We start from the raw sequence: 22615 nt of genomic DNA, 5'->3' as shown, positions 1-22615 counted from the left end.
AACAAATAAATATTCTTTCCCTGGTTGCGGCATAGATAGTACCACGGTCCGATACATTTCCGTTTCGTTCAAGTTGCATTTCCGCTTTTTTCCGTTTCCTTTCCGCTTAGTTTCTGTTAAACTTCCTTAAAAAGAATCTTATCAATATCCTTCCTTTTTCGTTGCACTTTCTCCACTCAACATTATTTTGCTCTTATAAAGGAGGACTAAAGCGTTTTTACCCAGCGAAGAAGCCACAAATTGCACGATGGGGCATTGAGGCCATTCAGCCCGGCCAATTCGAAGGAAGGTTCCTTTCCCCTCATCCCATTCTCCCCTCCCCTCCTCCTCTCCCCCCCTCAGGTGGCGCGCACGGCAAGCGGCGGTCGGCTGGCGAGTCAGATGCCGCCGCGCCGTCCACGGAGCAACTTCGCCAAGAACGAACGTCTCCTAATCACTTTCCCGCGCTCGTAATTCGTCAACCGAGGAAGCATGGTGCTCCGCGTGGCGCTGCTCCTGGCAGCCGGACTCGCCGTGGTGATGTGCCGCGGCCCACCGGGCTGGCCGCCACCGAGTGTCGTCCAAGACGCCAAAAACCTGCTGGACGCGCTGAGGATTCGTCCGAGCCGAGGTCGCGAAGTCGCCGACTCGCCTCCACGCCACATGCGGGAGCTGTACGAGGGGCTGGCGTCGGGCCGGGTTGCGGCTGGCGGTGGTGCGGTAGTAACCGTCAGAAGCACCGCTCCCCTTGCTGGTGAGTCCTATCGAAATTTTACTGTTCTCAGCTCTTTCCTTGCGATATGAGTGTAAGTGTTTTATGTTGACAACTGTCCGTTTAGATTCGTTTCCGTCCATTTGGTAGTATTTTGTTTTTTAATTGTTTCAAAGTTACGCCGTCATGTTGAATTTTTTACTATCCGCGTATTTAGGGTAAATTCTTCCAAAAATCTATCTTTATCTCGAAAAATTGATATGAAGTGAGTTGCATACCCCGAAAATGAAAAGATTATACCATAGGTTTTTAAATAAGTCTTTCATCACAATATGTTAGTGGTACGCTTACGTACTTGCTAGGGTATGCATCATTCCCGCTCAGCCAGTCGTATAACCTGACAGCACATACGTTTATACACAAACATATCTGTCATGAAGTTTTCAGTGTGCATCCAAGAGACCATTGTCAGCAATCTCCTTTGTCACGGAAATATAATCTGCTTCAGTATCTTTTCTGGGTTAAAATTTTCATATTTCATCTGCCAGTGGATTTATTGTCCGCTGAAAATTTCGCGATTGAAAAAATGCAAGTAACTGGCACCTTTTCTTGAATTAACTGGACTCATAGAACTTACTAGCAGAAGATTAGGTGACAAGTTTTTAACTATAAACAAGTCAGAAAACAAAGCAAAATACAACCGAGTGATGTGTTCTTTTAATTCGTGATAGGGTTTCCAATCTCTTGTTATATTATTGTGGAAAAAATAAATATTATTTAATGTGCGAATTCAATGCTTTGTTCTAAATGTTTAACGTGTAGTTATTATTAGGAGTTATTATTACAAAGACGGTTTATTCTTAGAAATTAATCAATAAGTCTTTGCATCTTTGACGCTAGCATATTGTCATCACAGCATATTTCAGCATCATTTTGTTCTCTGATATGATTTTTTAAGGATTTTCCGCCTCGGGAATTGAAATTTGTGATACACAGAAGATTTTATTTCCGAGGACATACTAATGTTTTTCTACGTTTATATAGGTTGACAAATTGATTAATGAATTTATAAGTGATTTGTCTCTTGAGTGAAGAAATTTGTTTTTGGGGTATTTTGGCTTGCTTTTAGAGAAGTACAGATGGTGTTCATACTGTGGTTGTTTTGATAGATTATGTGGATTATCATTTCGTTTTTGAATTTTGCGAAGCAGGCTTCACTACAGTGCTTGAAATCAGAATTCTGTGACTGAATATATTTATATCGAGTGGAATGGGAGATGAAAAGGATTCATAAAACCATATTGAAGGATATTTACCTGAAAACTTACCATTGCAGGGCGCATATCTCTTCTTAATCATCTTTTCTATGTGAATACCGTGACCCGTTCCAAATTTTTATCGGTTGGTATGCTATTAAGAATCCTTAGCTTTCCAGTGGATGCCATATCTGAACACTGTCACCCTCATTGCTCGTGAGTGGATGTAGCATGGGGCATAAGAATCCGATTTTAGTTTCTCAGCGCGATTGTGTCCACGCTTATGTGGTGAACATTTGGCAATCGGTGAACATCGAAGTATTTTCAAATATGTTTTTTACTCAAGGCCAAATATTTTTGTGACCTCGTATGCATTGAAGCGTCGGGGAATTTTTAAAATCAAATTTTGTGTTTTCAGTGAAATGGTGAAGGTCTGTAACTTCAGTGTTTAAGCTGCTATAACAAGAATGTTGTAAAAATTATAATATAATTTATACCACTCGCGTAAAAAGCGTCAAAAGTAACTTAGCTTATTTTAATAGCGGTTTTATCGAAAATTAGGGTAATACCTCGAGACTCACTAGTAGCAAAGCATTTCACTCTCGCGATGAAGAACAATATTAGCATCTTCGTAGGGGCTTGCATGGTGTTAATTTGCCTTAACAAATCAGTTTTATCTCATTGAAATTCATGCATATGATTTCTTTGCTCAAAATAAATTTACTTTTCGGAACTCTTAATTTACGATACTACAAGCCAACTGATTGTCATCATTGGTAAACAATCCTCTAAGATTAGTTTGCCATAACTTTTTAGTCAGTTATCCTTCGGACGAATATTGTCATACATATATAGTTCTTCTCTCTCACATCCGTCGTTACTAACATCTTATAACTTTCCTAATTTCGATTATTAGACTGTCAACGTATGCTTTGAGTCGGAGAGAGAAAAACATTGGCGGTGTAACTTCTCGCCGAAGCAAGCTAAATAGAATGAAATGAGAACTAACGACTCTTATCACTTGCATAGTATTCGGACAGCTCTTCTATAGCGTAAAAAAGCTTTAAATACCCCCGGGAGATTTGCCTCGTCGACGTTTTCACGCACGCTTTGGCCCTAATCCTTGTTGGCGCCAAGCACCCCTCCTTGCTTTTGTCGGGATGCCATTCTCTGAAGGGCCCGCGCGGCGACGACCCTTTTCAGACACGGTGTGGGCGAGTCCTTCCCGACTACGACTCTCGCCTTGACGCACTCTATTAGGAGAGGTTGGTCAAGCATTTTACCCGTTTTCTATTTCTGAGCCCTTTCTACCCCAGAGGACGTAACTTGTCATTGTTCGCGCGGGGCTATAACACAGGGCTAAACGGTCGATAGTAATGATTCGGACATTTTACGTCATTTTTAAAACTACGAATGCTGAACTAATATTTTGCCCGAGATGGGAATATTTATTTATACGACGACTTATTTACCTCAAATTTCATTCCGAGTTTTGTTTTGGAAAAATGAACCTAATCCAATTATCATGCCTTGGTACTCTTTCCAGTGAAAAGTTGCTTCTAAAATAGAAATTTCTGCTTAAATAAAGGAAAGTCTCAAATTTAGATTGTTCCTTGAGATCTATGCATGGTCAAGCTAAGCGGAATACCTTACTTTTTCACACGACCCCTAGCTCAGTGAACAATGGCAATTGCTCTGTTTGAAACCGAAATTTACACAAATACTCTCCGCGTTCAGTGTTATGCCAATATTTCTCGCTTTATGTTTTGCAAAACTACGCAAGAAATCGATGAAAACATGTGTCGTAAAGAGTATAAAGTAATTTTTAAATTCAATTCGTTTGTGAGTTAACTGGTTACTTTGCCTCTATCGACCAATAAATGAATGCGGTAAAAAGTATTTATTGTTGTAGTTATGTTTTCTTGATTTCTTTACGTTATTAACAACGGAACGTGGCATCAAATTTTATTTTATTACTTATCTGGGCACTTGAACGCAAACGACATTTTTGCCTACTACTTCATTTTGAATTGATGTGCGAAACAAATACTTTTCAAATAGCGGAGATAAAAAATGGCATTAAATTACTGCCGAGAGTTTTTTTTTTGTTAATTTCAGTTTTGGACAGAGCAATCACAATTCATGATATATTAAGGAGCCGCACGAACAGTAGGATGTTTAGACTAGATTTAGCGGGCATACTACCTCGAAGGAAAGCGTAACGCTCGTGAAGTAATATCAGAAATACGTCATCTATGTATCCATGAAAACTCATTGAAACACTGCATTTAAATAGATAAAAGTGTAGACTATAGAAAACGCTAACGCATATTTTACTTTTTTCGATAGCACTTTGTTAGCATCAGTGAAAAATCTCGATACATTCGTAAGCATTTTAATGAACGTATCTTTTCATTCATAAATAAGGCAATAAGTACAGGTTGAAACCGACGATAATAGACCTATATATGCCGCTATTACGTGATATTCTCATTTTTGTTGTCAAAACTGAAAATAATATTTTGTAGAATTGGGTAGAAACGTTAATTTAACGTCATCTTCACTCAAGTTCATCGCTGAAATGAACAATGCCTCGTAATTAATATTATTAATAGTATTCTACCGATTAATGTAGGCTTCCATGGAGTGTTTAAAAAGCATTCTGGGAGCCTCCCCTTTCAAGCACTTCCCTCTTCAATTCACTGTAAGGCCTACTCCCTTTCATTCTATCTGAAAATCCTTTTTTCTTCCTTTCTCTCCCTCGTTTACCAAATAATTCTACTCTTTAACACAATTTTCAGCATCTCATGACTGCACAAATTCATCTTTAACCTAGGTTTTCAGGGGTCAGGGGTCTTCTACCTTTTTTCATGTTAGGGCCAAAAATCGATTTCACATCTTACGGAGGGCCAAAATGCTCCTCATCACTTTATCACCGCATCAATAAAATTATAAACAAACATATAATATTTCAAAGTGCAATACTATTAATTGGTAAAAAAACAATCATTGGAATAGAGTTTTTACAGTGCCTATTTTTGAAGAGTGTGCCAATATTTATTTTTATTATTTTTATTTTTGTAATTGCGATAAGTATTTTCTTTAGCATCTAGGGGCCGCAAGAAATTAGCCAGTGAGCCGCGGGTAGAAGATGCTTGTCTTAGAATGTACCGAAAAATGTAAGTGTATCATGGCCGCAGTAGCATAGCGAAATGGGAAACTGTACTGGTCTGTAGCGGAGCTTTTCGCCTAGGTAATGGGTCCCCTCATTCATGCAAAAATACTCTTGAGAGGCAGTCTCAAATTAAAGTCTTTTCTTTATTCAGCAGACGCTGCTCTTATCATATGCCCCTACTCCTGTTCACATCCCTCCACAACACAGCCATTTCGCTTGAATGGGTCGTGCGGCCGGTACCCGCCTGCACTATCGGCCAAAGCGTCCAAATCGGATTACGAGCAGTGGGAGGGATCGCAGTGGACGGCTATCGGCTCATCCGAGGTTCTCGCAGGGAAAAAGTGGAATATTCGACGGTGTTTGTTTTTATCGAATGCCATGTAGTCGCTTCGTGCGAATCGTAGGTTTCTCGGAGTATCATCTGCTTGTTGCTGAACTCTATGGTTTCGATTTTGGCCCGATAAGTGCAGATTTACGCGTCTTTTTGGTGATTTGTGAATCGGTCGAAGGTTTTTGAAGCAAGATTATTTTGTGAACCATCCTTGAATCACATTTACTACACGGTTTGATGCAAATCTCTGCCGTCCAAACTTTAAAATCAGACGTGTAGGAAATTTGCGATCAAGTATAGAGCCGTTGTTGTGCATGCCTACGTTATCATGAGCGAGCACGGGTTAGCAGTAATGATATCTATTACCATTACCTGGTTGGTGAATTGCCAGTATTCAGCTGCTGGTTTCATGGTCATTCCAAGCCGCATGATAGAAAAATTGGTTGGCTTGTCGAAAGAAGTCTATCAAAAATTTGTATTAATCTGATAAAAATTGAGAAAATGACGATTAAATAATTTTCCATTCTCATTTTACCTGAGAGTATTCTAACAAGGAAGCGTCAGAAATATTTAAGGAAAAACCCGATAGTATTTTTGAAATACCCTACGAGGATTTTGGTCTTATATTGAATGGTATTGACAGTCTGCTACTTTCCATTTATTAACGCCCAGCGTATCTATGTGTCGCTATGTTCGATAGATTTTACCCAGTATGTCTTGTAGTTCTAGGAACTACAATGCTGGTATGGGTCTCTTTTCGATGAATTACATTAAAAATCGAATTGCGAGCGGATGAGTTGTATTCTATAACACTCTTTATCATTCACGGCCCTATTTTTGCATACCTGATTGAATTTAATCCACTTTCCAATGCAGAAACTTGCATATTTTCCTGACGAGGTGACAATGAGAGGCATGGTGGCAGTATTACTCGCTACTTCTGTTTAATTGTTTCCAACCGTTGATTGGACGCTTTCTTCCATTTGTATGTTTTAAATTTTTTACCGTTATACCTTGAGTTACTCATTAGAATCTGGCAATCAAAGAGTGCTCTTTACGCTTCTTTCATTGATATACTACTCCTTCATGTATTCATTTTTAAAACGAAACCCAACAAATCCCATAGACACGTCGCAGTCATAGGAAGCCTATTTTATGAAAAAGTATAACTTTAATACTTATAGTTTTTCTAAAAATTTCCTGCGAGGAGGGTAGGTTTCACGTTGCTTTACTATTTAAAATGCCATATGACTCTCATTTTCCTGGAACCATTAAATTACTCTCGAGTGAAAAAAAAAACTTTACGCAAGGGTAAAAGTAAAACGATTGTTATATTTGAAGTATTACTTCTTTATGGTGAACATTACAGTGTAATAAATTAAAAAAATAGCTTCTTGTACATAAATTATGTGTTTCTTAAAATTTCAACTGACGATAATAACTATTTGCATTACACAAATACCCTTTTATGTTTAAGCCGTTTATTTGAGAAGCTGAGCAATGTCATTCCCTTTATCGTGAATGCTTAGGATGATAGTATTTATTCGTTATTGGATTAATTAGGTTAAGCTGAAATTGGGGAGTGATCATGCTCAGTATGTCAAATTTATCTGATGACTATATATTTTCCTTGACGAAGCTCGCAGTGGAATTGTATGCACTACGTTTATTTAATTTAACCCGGTGTAAAAGCCATATATCAAAAATAGCCCGCATACTCATTTTTTCATCAACTCGATAAAATCAATGGGAAGGAATTTCTTGGGTGAGAAGCCATATCGAGGACCTATTGTGTCGGGTGCACGGCGGAGGGAAACAGAATTTCTAAGGCGCCAGAATATGTGGTTTCATGCCGCTCTTTTGTTCGGTTGTTGACATCGTGGACGGTACGGAACTCAATTACGTCTGTGCTTAAAAAAAGCAAAAGAATAGTACTGATGGTAGTAGTGCAATTACCAACACAGGGTGGAGGTTTGAGAAGAAAAATAACAGGTAGATTTTCTGCCAGACCTCGGGATACACGGAGTTAAGATCATTTGCCTCTTTTTGTGATCATTTCAATGCTTGTTTTAACATCATGACTTTTAGTAAGTTACATTTTTTCTATTAATTGAATTGCAATGTTCAAAGCTTAAAGTACAGCACTTCAACTAGATGTGACAAAATTTAGAGTTGATAGAAGCGTTTTATTGAGAATTCCACGAAGGTTTTCCATCCATCATTTCCTTTCCGGGTGAAGTGCTTCCGCTTCTTTCAAGAATATACTTTTACTACTGAGGAAATTACAATGAGTCTCACACAATTTATTTGTTTGACTTCCCATAGCAAAAAAAAAATTAACTGAGCTTCTAACAGCTTGCCTTCGGAGTTAACATTTTTAACCACTAATCGACACCTGTTGCCTTAGTTTAGGTAGCTCCTCGTTCTCAAAGACTTCATAAAAAGCTTTGAATCAATTCATAGAATCCATTATCTTTTTCATCAAGGTAAATTTTGATTCCAGGTATTGAATGGTCATCTCTACTATCTCTTCTTGCCTTCCCGTAAATGTGCTGGTGTCAATATTACATATTAAGTTTAAGGAATGTAAATGTTTCGGACGCATAGAATCGAAGATCATGCTTTGTCTTTGCATGGTAAATCTCAACCCGCAGACCTATTCACCATTTATATTGTATATTTGTTTTGTATGCTTGGTGTCGTAACCAAATGGTGCACTTATTGTCGCTTTTGAGGTTCTTTAGAATCGTGGTGTTAAATTAGAGGAAAAATTGAGCATTTTATTTTATTAAGTTCTATTAGACGTTAGGTTCATTTTCTTTGGTCTAAAAATGCGTTCAAACTATACTGAATAGTTCGTTAAACCGTCGTACGCTAAATCGTGTCCATTAGGGATCAAGTGCTCTTGATATCCTTTCGAAGTCCTTGTAGATTTATTGATAAAAAAAATCTTTTCGGGCAAGCAATATCAAGGACTTTTCTTAGTCATGAGCTCCCCTCATTATTACGCATGCTGGTCCAGTGGAGAATAAAGGCCTACAATAATTTTTAGCCAGAAAACTAGAGGGCTAAAGAGTTTGGTTTGAGAAATTTCGCTGCAGAGTTTTTCCACGTGAAATGAAAAATTACCAACTATAGAATATAAATTTTTCACTGTTGTGTTGGTGCTTGTATCCATGTTCTTTTCTGCTTGTATCAGTTCTGTCAAAGGTTATTTTCCCGATGATTTTAGCCCTGTCATTATATTTCACTGTGGATTAAACCATTGGTACAAAGCTCTTTCACATCCAACATCAAGGGCTGTAATTATTTGTCACGCTTCTTGCCGGTTTGTTTAGCCTCGTTAGTAAAGCAAACTAGGTAATCCTTTTCCTCGAGGCAAAAATTTTCATTGGAATGACCGGGGTCGTAGTATAGGGTCTTGTTTGCATTAAAACACCAAAATCTAAGAAATATTTCTAGTTTGAAAATGAAAATTTTAGCAGAACTACACTTTTTCTAAAAGGCGTCCTCAGGTTTGAAGTGAAAACCTTAAGACGCCTGTTGCAACCCTTGCGAAACTGTCGTAACGAAATTTAACAGACGCGGGAGAAAACCCGGAAGCCTAGCTGCGCCTCATATTATTACTGTCGTCTATTTTATTAAACTTTCTTCAGTTTTCACTGAGTTCGGTTTTATATAAAGAACACGGGTTCTCACCAAGGTAACTCTTTACTATTCTATTGCGTAGAGAAATTTTCTCGTGATACGGCAAGTTGAAATTTATACAGCACAAACTATTTACACAAACTGTTCAAAGCGGATGTAACAGAACGTGAACAATAAATTATATTATTATTATTATTGTCTTTTTCCTTAAATGTTCTTTAGTTTTCACTCAATCGTTTTATTGTAAAGATCATGGGTTTTCACTAAGGTAACTCTTTACTGTTCTATTGCGTTGAGAAATTTTCTCGCGGTATGGCAGGTTAAAATAATTACAGCCTTTTGCATTTTGATGAATTTATTTGGATGAGGGTTAAGAATTTTGAAACTATACTACTATCATTATTTTTTTTTAATTATTGTCATTACCTATGCAGACCAAACCTTGGGTAAAATTACTAAGGGATAGACATATTCCGCGTTGCGAATCAGCACTTCAGGACCCCTGCCCATATTAAGGTTCACGACCTCACCTTGTTGGATAAATATTGCATAGCCCGACATGGGTGGCGCGCGAGGCTGCTTCTTTCCTTACAGCTCTCCACCGTGATGACTCGTTTGGGCCGGCAGTGACGAGGAAAGGAGCATACACGTCGGGGACTTCCTCGATGCAACTAGCCCGCATTTCTATCCATTCCGGATGAGTCGTGTTTATCAGCGTCCACCAGCATGCGACGATGCTGAAAAGGTGGCCATTTTAAGCCCTTTTCCATCGACGCAAGCCTGCGTCGGACACAGCATCCCTTTAGCCCTTTTAACCCGGAGCGGATTCTGGGAGGAATTAAATTTCAAGATTTTGAATGAATAAAATTTAACTTTGTTTTTCCACAGAATTTTTATTAGCACACTATCATGGTTCGTCGGTTCACGTCATCTTTTGATATCAGAAGACGTTACCCGACGTTAACCGACGGTATCTTAACCAGAAGAAGACGTTAACTGTCGAAACCATGGTAGTGTGTTAGTGAAAATTTCTTTGGGAAAAAAAATTTAAATTTTATTCATCCAAAATATCTACAAATTCCACATGTACTACCGGAAACCACCAACTTAATTAAATTTCAAGACTTCTCATATTAAGAATGTGAAAATGTTCCACTCGATCATAATTAGCGTGGCATCTTCATATTTCGTCATTAAAATATACAGCACACAAAACACGTCATTGAAATCTGTCCTGAATTGAGCTGGACATGTATAAATTTTTGATATGTTACTTAAAGGCGACATTGGGTTATAATGGCTTTAACGTAGATTGTGCATACCGTAGAGTTGTCCCATAACAATTAAAAAGGGTTAAAAGAGGGGTAGTGACAAGGTTGTTAGGGCAGACATGTAAACATCTGCGGTCAGAGATGAACAAAAGGATAATCAAAGAAAATGTTTGATACTCCCAAGAAGGTAGGAATATAATGGAGGGGGTACCACTGGTTCCGAGCATGGAGCGAAGTGTGGCATGAAAGGGGCTGCGTGGATCGGATAAGCCACGCTTTCTCTGACCAACGCATTGGAAATCTCATAATTTCAAGACTTCTCATATGAAAAGTGTGAAAATTTTCTAATAAATCATAATTATCGTGGAATCTAAATATATCGCCATTAAAATATACAGAACACAAAACTTGTGAAATTTTTTATACATAACTTGTTATTACATTAAAACAAACGATGAAACGCCCACTTAAAACCTGCTATAATTACTTTATTGTTATGCTTCGCGAAGTTATATCTCAAATATATTTTCCCAGGGAAAAATGTTTATCAATCACCACGGTTAAGTTGTAGAACCAGCTCAGGTGAAAATGAGATTTTACAAGTGTAAACTAGTTATTCCCCTGCACTAATACTTGTATGCAGGTGTAATAGAACCAATGGGAATCTAACGATTACAGTAAAAAAGTACATTTTCGAAGATATCCCCACCAGTAAAATGGCTGTTAGGACACTGGTGTTCATAATTTAGTAGTAGTGTCGCGAATGATCGGAAAACTTCGATGACAATCACCAGCAAAATGAAAGTGATTATGGGTGCATTTTTCACTTAATGTGTGCATTTGTAGTACAAAATTTAGCCAACTCAAAATATCAGTCAGGGTCCAAGTCCGAAAATTGTCAAACAAAGTTGGTAGAACTCTGACCACGCTAAAAACTCGGAAAGAGTGCCTCCAGATATTCTAATTTCCTTTTATGCTCCCCTTAAAAAGGTAACAAAAGAAGGGAAGAAAGATTTCGTGCTTACCGAAGAAAGAAGGGGTACTCCCTGGTGTTCCTGAATATTATCGCACAAGTGACAACGTTGTTTAGGAAAGCGAGGATGTTGGTTGTAAACGGGATGTAGAGATTAAGTGACGCAGGGGGGGTTTTGGGGGATAAAACCCCCCTTAGAGCTCTGAGAAATTTTTAACTTTAATCCATTTTACTTAATGGATTAGTATTACTTACAGAATAGTGTTAGGATTAATCAAATATCTCTCATAACGCGGTTATACTAGTCATTTTGAACCATTAATCTTAAAAATTTCTGGAGGGCCCCCGCATCTCCCACATACCCTGGCGGGTATGCAATACCCCCACACCCCAAGTATTAGTTGCACCTAAACCCCCCTAGCTTTAATTCTTAGCTGCGCCCCTGTAGGGATTGGCTGAGCGACAGTTGCAGTCATCAAGGTCCTCCGTTCCCAATATTCTGTCATGGAACCACTCTGGACGGCTCGTATGCAATGAATGGGAAACATTTTTAATATATGAAGGCCTTCATTTTCGGTTACTACCTCATCGGTTGCTGTGACGATGACGACAGTTTCGCTGCCACTACGGCCAGCGTCATCAGGTCGAAGACAGGTCACGTCATCTTCGGTCGGAAGACGCTGACAGTAGTGAATGCGAAACTGTAAGTAGTAACCGGAGATAAAGGCCTTCATTGAACCCCGCGAAAATTTCTGGTCTCACATTTCGGATTTATAACTTATTGGTATCACTGAATGGATATCTCTCCAGCATCTATCACTGAATGAACTCGGAGGCTGCGTGATAGTCACAGATTGCTTGAACAATGGATAATAGATATCTTATGGAGCGACACGGAGAACGTCATCTTAGAGCCGCACTATATTTCCAGGTCCAACAGAAGCGATATATTAAGAAAGATATTTAGGCGAACGGATAGATATGGAAATTCGTTTTCCCCCAAACCATAAGGGACTTTAATAAATGCTATTCGTCATTTTGTTCGTCCCAAACATTAGAAGAGAAGCTTTATTTTTTCGCTTTATCTTTACTCAATCAAAAAATATGATGCGACCTTTCAACATCAAGATGCCAAACCGGTTCTTTAATCTTTAAAATTAACAAACTATATTTATGTAAATATAAATAGACAATTTAGTCTTTCAAACTTTAAATGGAAGCCGGCACTTCTACAATGTATTTCTTATCATTACATATAAGACATGACAAAGCACTATACGAGAAGTAATAGTTTATAGGAAAAGCAATGGGGAGGATATTAATTGTTATTTTTCGAAATCACCTAAATTAAAACAATAACCGACAAATGGGTTACATTTACTCAGATACTTCCTATTTCTAATGATGAGCTGCTGCGACCCCATCTGAAAACAATGCGGAAAGGAAAGTAAAATTGGATCGGGAAATGCTTTTTTAGTGAATGGGATATTGGGTACGCGGAATTTTGGAAGTCCGGGGTAACATTTTAGGAAAAGTAAAGAGGTGAAGGAATCATAGATCTAGCGAAGATACTATTGAGGGTATTGGTGCAAGAAGCAAAGTTCATTAAAAAGTTTGCTTTAAAAACTTCAAAGTATGTTTTTCTGGTGTTTTCTAATGACATCTAAAAAATTTCGTCCGTGCTCTTTATTCTGGAAAATTCATTTGAGAGGTCACCATTTTTACACGGGCATTTATGAAAATGCTAGTCCAACCGCGCAAAAAAATTGGATTAATCCAAGAATATACATGTCTTCGTCAAATGGTTTCATTATATCTTGATATTTATGATTAATATAAAACATAAGCTCGTAAATGGACCAATTTTCAGTGAGTTACTAATAAATGCTGTGAGTGAAGTCAAATAACGTTCGTAAATTATAAATGACCCTACCATCGGCTCTTATTTCTGGAATAAGTGCTAGCTGAAAATTTTAGTGTTAAATTGTCTACATATTTTGAATTCAATTTTGCATGTCAACCTGGAAAAATGCTTTAAGCATTAATCAAATACCTAGTTCATTTCCACGAGGCTTTGAACATAGCCGTTCGGTTTCCACATCTACAAGATCATCGTCAAGATAAAATAGCGCGCCGTTGACATTCCAACCGGTAATAATACGAAAAGTCGTGTGGAATTGTGCGAAGTACTTTAATCACGACTAATAAAATAGAACATTTTCTAAGAGAATTCGACCTTTTAGTGCGCTGTTACCCTCCGGGCACTTAAGTGGGTTTACATAACTCTCCACTCGCGTCACTGACGGACAATGCAATCCGAAATTTACAGTGAAATATGCAACAATTAGGGTTGCTTTCCGAGTTTATATGTATGGTGGTGATTCGATTGATTATTTTAAGTATTAAAATATTATTCATTATTTTAAGTATTATAAAATAAATATAGAGGGAATGGATTGCTCTCACCTCACCATCGTGCAGCGGACATTTTTGAAAACCTATTAAACAAGGTAGAAAAAAATGAAGCCTAAACTGGAGGGACTGATGATTCCTCTTTGTAGTACCCATGGTTTTAATAATTATTAATACATAAGCATTCCACGAAAGAGCGCCTGAATGCTACACTTTTATTTGATAAATGCTGCATTAAGAAAAAAAATATAAAATACGTGGAAATATTTTGTTTTGATTCGTGCAGTTGCAAAAAAACCGTGACGGATCTTTGCGTGGGGAGGATAGAGCTCCTCCCATTGGGCCGAAACATGCACTAAATACAATCAAAATTCTTGGAAGTTACGACTTTTTACAAAATAATTTAGTCATATCTTCCGGTATATTTACCCCTATAAAGAATTAAAATACAAATTAAATTGAAAATTGGAGCCCGTTTTACACGCTTTGATACTAATAAAATGATCTACTACGTATGCATATTAGTTACTTTTTTTATCAAAGAACTAGCCTAAAACCGCTTAGTCTTGAAAAACAAATTTCCAAAATCCTCGAACCGCGCTTCGGCTGGGGGAATTCTCCATCCCCCGTGTTTGCTCCCCCCTCCCCCTAGGTCCAAACCTAGATCGATCGCTGAAAACAACTACTTAACTAGTAAAGTACTCATCATCATAATCACTGGTCAACAATCCTAAGATTGGTTTGACGCAGCTCTCCACTCAATTCTCCTATCAGCTAATCTTTTCATACCTACGCAATTCTTCTCTTTCACATCCTCTTTTACCTCTTCCATATATTTTGTTCGAGGTCTTCCTTTCCCGTTCTTGCCATCCACGTGTCCCTCGATGATTGTCTTCATCATGTCTCAAGATATGGCATATAAAGTTGTTCAGTCTTCTTGCCAAGGTTTTCACGAGGCTTATGTTCTCTCCTACCCTTCTTAGGAATTCCTCGTCACTCACTCGGTCGATCCATTTGATCTTCATCATTATTTTGTAGCACCACATTTTGAAGGCCTCTATCCTCGCTTTCTCCGCTGCTGTCATTATCCAGGTCTCACTTCCGTATAGAAGAATACTCCAAATGCAGGTTCTTATAAATTAATTCTTTATTTCCACGTTTAAGTTTCCCGCTGATTTTTGGTGGAATGCTCTCTTCGCTTGGGCTATTCTGAAATTATTGGTGAAGCAAGAAATAAATTATAAACAGTAAATTAATGCTTGTAAAAATAATCTAAAATTTAATCGTCACCGTAATTCAGTTATTCGTCTGTTCCCATTGCTGGCGTCGGCCTGGTATCCCGGTGGCGTCGGGACTGCCGTGACCCCGGGAGTTTTGAGTGGCTTCCCGCGGAGCGGACTGCACCCTGTCCGCGCTATGAGCCATGTCCCCCAGCGAAGAAGCCTTGCCAAAGATCTCGTGAGTCCATTATGCTGAAACCGAATACGAGCCTAGGACGGGGTGCAGGGGAATGTGCCGTGGTGTCTTCCAAGCGACCGCACCAACACCTCTAACGGCCGCTCACCGGTGAGGGCAATGGAACGCGGGCACAAATCTTCTCCTTCCGATGTTTGTCCACTAATCCAATGCCCTCGTTGTAATTTCCAATCTCTTAGTCCAGCGATGTGCACCAGAAACTAAGCTTAATTCTGTCCCGGCATAACCTTCGTATTCCGCCTGGATAGTTTATGTAGTTTCCATGGCATGGAAGTATGTATGCTAGACCATGGGCGTACCCAGCAGGGGGGCAGGAGGGGGCAGTTGCCCCCTCCCCTTTAAGCAGAAATAATTAAAGATCAAAACGAAAGTTTTGACCAAATTTTCTTTTGAAGAAAATAGATATAAATTTGAGACAGGGATCTAAAATAAAAAGAATTATTTATCCTAGCAAATAATAATAAAAACTGATAAATTTCTGCCACAATTTTCTTAAAATTTTGGTTTCATTAACCTTTCTTTCCTGCGCTAAAATGTTACAAATTGAACGACCACGGCTTCCCCTCCCCCCTAGTTTTGATCCTGGGTACACCCTTGTGCTAGACCAGGGGTGACGAACCTTTTGCAGTTATAGTACCTAAATTCCTGACGTAAGAGCATACTGGCTTGATTCAAGTGTCAGCTTAAGGAATGGACTCTTTGGGTACGCGTGCCATAGGTTCGTTGCCCCTATGCGAGTCATTGCCTTTAATCCCTTCCACTTCACTTTATTTTCTGGAAAGCATGCTCCTATCCTCTATTTATTTTTTCTGTGGTTTTTTTCAACGGAATGAGAAAGATACGTATTTTACCCAGTCGTTTGTAATTACTTTACTGGCATTTAAAGGATTAGTATAGATATATTTTTGCCTTGGCTTTGATAGAACGTCATAGAATGGGTCCTAGAAAGGGTCCGTCCGTGAATGGGTCCTAGGTTGATTGATTGATTTGGTGAATGAGCAATCAGTGAAAGAGAGAAGAGAAGGAAAAAATTGGAAGCAAGTATCAGTTTCTGCAGATGATATTATTAAATTTCGCCATTTAAACATCTTTATTGGTTTTCACCGGAATATCATGCTTCTTACCGATAATATGTCACAAGCCAAAAGCTTATAATACTATTATCTATTTAATATAATTAGGAATAGAACCGAAACGCATTACAATAAGGTCATACCAACAACCAAGGTTCTTGCAAAAGTTTACCTACATTTTTTTCCATAAAATTATACGATCGACGACATCGACTTTCTGTACTCCTTTCCGATAAAGGGTTGGAAACTTGATATTTGGCCACTGATAGCTCGAAAAGTTGGCAGCGAATCGAGAAATGGTGCAGTGCCGTCTCTATCAGTATCAGGAATCGCACACACACACAGTGAATGAACGATGAGCATGACGGTCTGTGAAGAGGGTTGGTTGAGAATAGAAGCACCGCTGATATTGGGCGCTAGCCCCACATAGGTGAACAACGAACGGAGCCCGGATAAACGTACTATCGAAAGAATACAGAAAGTCCATCAATATCAATCTGTAAGGCAGCCGAATAGGTGTTGCTTTCAATCGGAATTTTTTCTTCTGACATCGGGAGCTTAACCGGAGCCTACTGAATGGCAAACATGAATCCCCTGCATAGAACAACCCCTAATATTCTCGTACCGTAATCTTATTAGAATCGTATTGGTAAAATTCTGGGTGGCAGGCTAATGTTCTATGCTATGCGTCAAAAGGAAATTGGAAACATGAAAATAATATAGAGAAAAAATGAATCGGTAAATTTTAGGTGAATAAAGTTGGGATTATATAGAAATTTTGTCTAAGTTGTACGATCTCTGTGATGGTTGTTTATTTATGGGCGGATCCAGGATTTTTTCTGGGGGGACACAAGGGTCTGTCAGGCTAACGGTCTTCTCACATTTCAGATAAAAAACAACGAACTACATTTATTGCACGAAATAAACTCTTTATTTTAATGTAAAAGTTATTAATATGAAAATATTAAAAAGCTTCATGCAAAAGAACGCCAGTTTTCGAGCTCCTTTCTCACTTGGGCGATATTTTTTTTCGACCACTTACTAACGAATGACCTGTCATCTTGAATTGAGCTCAAGGCTTAAATGATCGAGGTTCTGTAATACATAACGAACTTAATGATAACGGGGCCGTATTAAAATCCTTGTCTTATTTTTAAGCGTTAGGGGCGGGGAACTTACCCCCTAAATCCGCCTATGTCTGCAGATATATTTTACTTGTATCTTATAGATGAAAGGATTCTCTTTTAGGGCTAGTTTTGGCCAATTAATTTATTGTCATTGTTGTAACCTCACGGACAGGTGAAAGAAGCATCAAGACGTCACCGTTTTCTTCTGCGAACAATGAAATGCCCTATTTTTGGATTTTGTGAAAGTGGCGCTGATAAGAGAGTCGCGTATCAAGAACCTCGCGCAGAACGCCAAGAGGAGAAGCTTCTGACCAATGGCTGTTTTCGTAGGAGTTTGTGTATCTTTCTGTCGTGCTTGGGTTTGCGGAGATGTTTACTTTTTATACGCTTCGATTGGTATCTTAAGTGTTTGCGTCCGAGTCCACGCAATGTTTATATTTTGCCAGCCTCGACGCCAGTGGGGTAAAGTCCTCGCTGTTGGCCGGGCCTAGTGGTCGTCGGATTCTCTTGGGCTCGGACGATAATCGGAACAGATTTTTGGCCTCTGGTAGGTTTCCCAGATCCAGGGCATACATGTTAGTGCAAGCTCATTTTTTAACTTGTTGCAGAACCACGACATAAAGGTCGATTGTGCTCTTTTCGGCGTTATGGAGGTAAAGAAATGAATAACCATACCTTCTCCGCTACTCATCGTCAAGTCGTATTCTATCCCTGATTGTCAAGTTTTAATCACCACAGATTTCTCCAGTGTGCCCCATCTTGGGCATCTCATTATATTATTTGTTATCCCTTTGTTATACATTTTCATTTGTTTATCGATTTCAATTTATTATTTCAATGTCATTAAATATGAAAATTTATTGCGCTGTAAACTATTTACACAAACCGTTCAAAGTGGATGTAACAATCCGTGAACAATAAATTATATTATTATTATTGTATTTTTCCTTAAATTTTCTTCAGTTTTCACTGAGTCATTTTATTGTAAAGAGCACTGGTTTTCACAAAGGCAACTCTTTACTATTCTATTGCGTTGAGAAATTTTCTCGCGGTATGACAGGTTGAAATGATTACAGCCTTTTGCAAGTTGATGAATTTATTTGGTTGAGGATTTTGAAACTATTTTGGATATGTTTTGGTTATGAGCAGAGATGAAAATTCGAGCTATGAAAACATGTTCCTTATTCCATATTCTTTTTATTTCTATTGCCAATTCCTGGTGCTTATTTACTTTTCTGGCAATTTTTGTGCGAAAGTGGCACAGTAATATCAACTGTCACAAGTTCTATATATTTCTTGTCAATCAGCATTATATCTGGTCTATTATTGACTATAGTTTTATCTGTTTGGATCGGAAAATCGTAGTGAAGTTTAAATGAACTGTTTTCGAGCACTGTTTTGGGGTGGTATTCATAGTATGGAGTCTTGGTATCTATTAACTTGTGTTGATAGGCCAGTTTTTGTTGGATAATTTTTGCAACTTGATTATGTCTAATTAAATATTCTGTATTAGCTAATATCTTACAACCAGATAAAATGTGTTGCATTGTTTCTTGAACTTGAAATCATCTCCTACATTTGACATCTGCATTGCTTTTATCACCCAGGATTTACTTTGCATAATTTTTAGTTCGGACAACCTGGTCTTGTATAGCAAGCGGGAACCCTTCGGATTCTCCATAAAGTTCACCCAATGACAACCATTGGTTTGGTGAGATTTTATCAAGATACGGTTGACTGAGGTCATTGATGTGTCGTCCATGTAATTCCTTCTGGTCCCATATTTCTTCTACCTTTCTATTTAATAGAACAATTCTTGCATAGGTTGTTCCATTGGTCGTGCCATTTTTTAAGTTTAATGGTTTAAAGTTATTGTCGGCATTCACTATTGATTTATGTAGCATCGAACTGTTTGATTTATTGTAAAAGAAATTTAATAGTCTATGAATTTGATTTCTGAGGAACTGCAGTATGCCAATTAGACCCCTACCTCCCATATATCGGGGTAGCGTTAGTCTCTCTATTGCAGCTTTTGGGTTTCGTAAATTAAATTTTGTGAATGATGTACGAATTGATCTTTCTATGCCCGCTATTTCGGTTTTGGTCCACTTAATCGCTTCAAATGTGTATGTCAACACAGTTACCGCAAAAGTGTTTATAGCTTTGATTGTATTTCGTGCATTTAATTCTGTTTTAAGGATGAATCTTAGTCTTTGATTAAATTCAGTCGTTAATTTTTTCTTCATCTGTTTATGCTATATTGATTTTGCTTGCAGGAATCCAAGGTATTTGTTATTCTCATTTGCTTCCATAGATATCATTGACTTATCGTCCGTAATTTTGAAGTTTCCATGCTTGAATTTTCCTTTTTCTATGTGAAGCAATCTGCTTTTATCCCACCAGAATCGCATGTTTATATCAGTGGAGAACCTACGTATGACATCCAGAAGGTACTTGAAGTGTATTTCAATCGAGGTATAGATTTTAATATCGTCCATGTATATAAGGTGAGACAAAGTATAACTGTTATTTGTGCTTTTTTTATTTTGTATCCATATTTAGTGCTATGGTGTTTTAAAGCCTTTACACGATACATTGACCATTAGTGCTGTTTTCCACTTTTCCATTGTTGCTTGTAAAATTTAACAATGGTGCCGTGGATTTTGCAAGTAGTCAGAACATAATGATTTGGGACACTGTCAAACGCCTTACGGTAGTCTGTATAAGCAGCATGAAGGTTTCAATTATTTTTGCGTGATTTTTGTAGCATTACAGAGTTGCCAATTGTTCCTTGTATCCCATATGAAACTTTCGGCATCCTTTTAGTTATTCCGCAAGTATATTATGCTGGGCAATATGGCTATATATTTTATTTGTGATACAAGACATGAGTATTTCATGCACAGCAGGAGGACATGTTATTGGTCTATATTTCGTACGATCTTCCATATCCATTGTTTTAAGTGTCATATATGTTATCCCTGTGGTGAAAAATTCAGGGAGGTCTGTTGGATTGTTAATTTATTTTATTATTGTTGTTTTTCTGATATCCTCTTCTCGCCACTCTATCAGCTCCTTTATTTCTCTTTTAGCCTCCTCTTCTTCCTTGAACGATTTATTAATTATCTCAAACTCTCAAAAAATGCACGATCCGGTTTTACTTTTTTTCCGGCATTGTATTCAGAAGAACTCTGTCCTCCATCACTCTATTCAGCGTCCCGTCACATATTAACCAATTTATCCTTCTCACTATCTACTGGGTCTTCCACACCCACGCCTTATACTTTTTATACGTTATGAGGTGAGGTTCCGCTTGTGCACAGCAGGAACAAATGCCTGGACTAGGTTTGAGTAGTGAATGGCATTATTCACATCCTCTGTCTGAATGATAAGATTGATTAATTCCAGAGATCGGGACAGTGTGGTGTCATGAGATACATCCAATTACTTAACATCCCATCATAAAGAACAAACTTTTGCCTTCTTTTATTATTAATCTAAATTAAGGAAAATTTCTATTATGCTCACCATTAATTGAGTAAATTAGGTGATCCTTGTTCCCCTTAAAGGCTAAACACTCTTTTATTGAATCACTAGTCTTACGATACCTTCCTTCAAACTTCAGACTTTTTGCTGATTTATTTTTTACGGATGTGTTGGTTTCCCACCACCTGGGTTCGGGTTTAAATCCCTGCGGTGGCGGTGGCAGAGAATTTTCACTCCGATCCCTGCTTGAATGTTGTGCGGAGGACATTTCAAGCGCAACACTCCGTCCGTCTGATGGGACGTTAAGGCGCGGTCCCCTTGGCGGCTTTCGCTAAGAGCAGGCTATTGCCGAATCTGGGTTTCTCTCCGTTCTTCCTTCTATACCCTTTCCTCATGGCGCAAATGACCTCAGATATCGGTTGCCTCCTATAAATAACATACCAAACACCAACGCCTCTGAATGATTCAAGTGGAAGGTTGGTTTGGATTGGTGAAGGTAGAGCTCACCCCAGACTTTGTCAAAGGTGAGTGAATTTTGCACGTTCAGAATATGGGTCAGGTGGGTTCCTGGGCCACCTCACCCTTGGAGGATTGTTGTGAATGCGATGTCCGAAATAATCGAACCCAGTACCCCTTCTGAATACAGGCGAAAATGTTTACATTTTTGACGTAACTTAGAAGAAATACTGGGATATAAAGGATTATAATTATAATTCGCCAGATTCGTCTAGATTGGGGAAGGTAGAGCTCACCCTGGACTTTTTGAAAGGTGTGTAAATTTCGCACGTTCACGGTTGGGGTCATTTCCTGGACCACCTCACCCTTAGAGGATTTTTGTGAATTGGATGTCCGAAATAATCGAACCCAGCACCCCTCCTGAATAGAGCTGAAAATGTTTACATTTTTGACGTTACTTAGAAGCAATACTGGGTTATATAGAGTTATAATTCGTCAAAAAAGAACACGGTGGATTGTCCACGCACTCGTACTTGCACGTATATCACTTGAATTTGTACTCCACAGTTCCAAGCGAAAGCTGGCCTCACCTGGGTGTTTCGTTTTTTCACTTAGTTTCAGACAGCAATAAGACGCAGAAGTTACGTGGGAAGCATAATGGAGGGATTCATGGGTAGGAAAGTCCCCAGAAGAAAACCAAGGGACAAGTGCTTGAGATGCATTAATAAGAATACGTGGAAGAAGAGAGGTAACAGAATGAGCTTGAGATTGGGAGAAATAGAGAGCAACAGTATTCCAATCTTAGGATTGCAATGTATATTCATTCATCACATAGAAGGCTGATTTCTGTTGCCACTTTGATCGCATTTTAATCGATTTTCTAAAATGTCCGCGGCGCGATGACGATTTGATTTGATTTATTTCTTACCTGGCCCAGATGAGGCCACAATCCAGCCTCCTCTTCCTCTGGACCCGGGCTATCTTTACAAGGTTATCAATACGGAAATAAACTTATGCAGGCATCAGTAAAAAATTTAATAAAATGGTAGATAAATTGTTACTATAATGTATACAGCCACATTGTATTTTTTCCAGCTATTGGCTCATTTTCTTCCTTTACCAGAGTGCATTGCGATCCACTTATCCCCAATGTTTTTCAGTATAGTGCTTGTTATTGATAGAAATAGCATTGAAAATTTGTGGATTTCATGGGTCACATAATCGTGTGCATAAATTTCGG

At 38.4% G+C, this 22615-nt stretch overlaps 1 protein-coding gene across 2 annotated transcripts in view; it reads left to right on the top strand.

Moving 5' to 3' along the window:
• The first annotated feature begins 395 nt into the window (after positions 1-395).
• LOC124171393 overlaps positions 396-22615 on the top strand; it is a 170900-nt gene continuing 148680 nt past the window's right edge. For both annotated transcript variants that reach the window (XM_046550566.1, XM_046550565.1), the window contains exon 1: positions 396-733. In XM_046550566.1, coding sequence (XP_046406522.1) covers positions 472-733 — 262 coding nt within the window. In that variant the 5' untranslated portion in view covers positions 396-471. The remainder of the gene's footprint in view (positions 734-22615) is intronic.

This window comes from Ischnura elegans, chromosome X (assembly GCF_921293095.1).
Source record: "Ischnura elegans chromosome X, ioIscEleg1.1, whole genome shotgun sequence".
NCBI lineage: Eukaryota > Metazoa > Arthropoda > Insecta > Odonata > Coenagrionidae > Ischnura > Ischnura elegans.
This window is presented reverse-complemented; position numbering and strand designations above follow the sequence as displayed.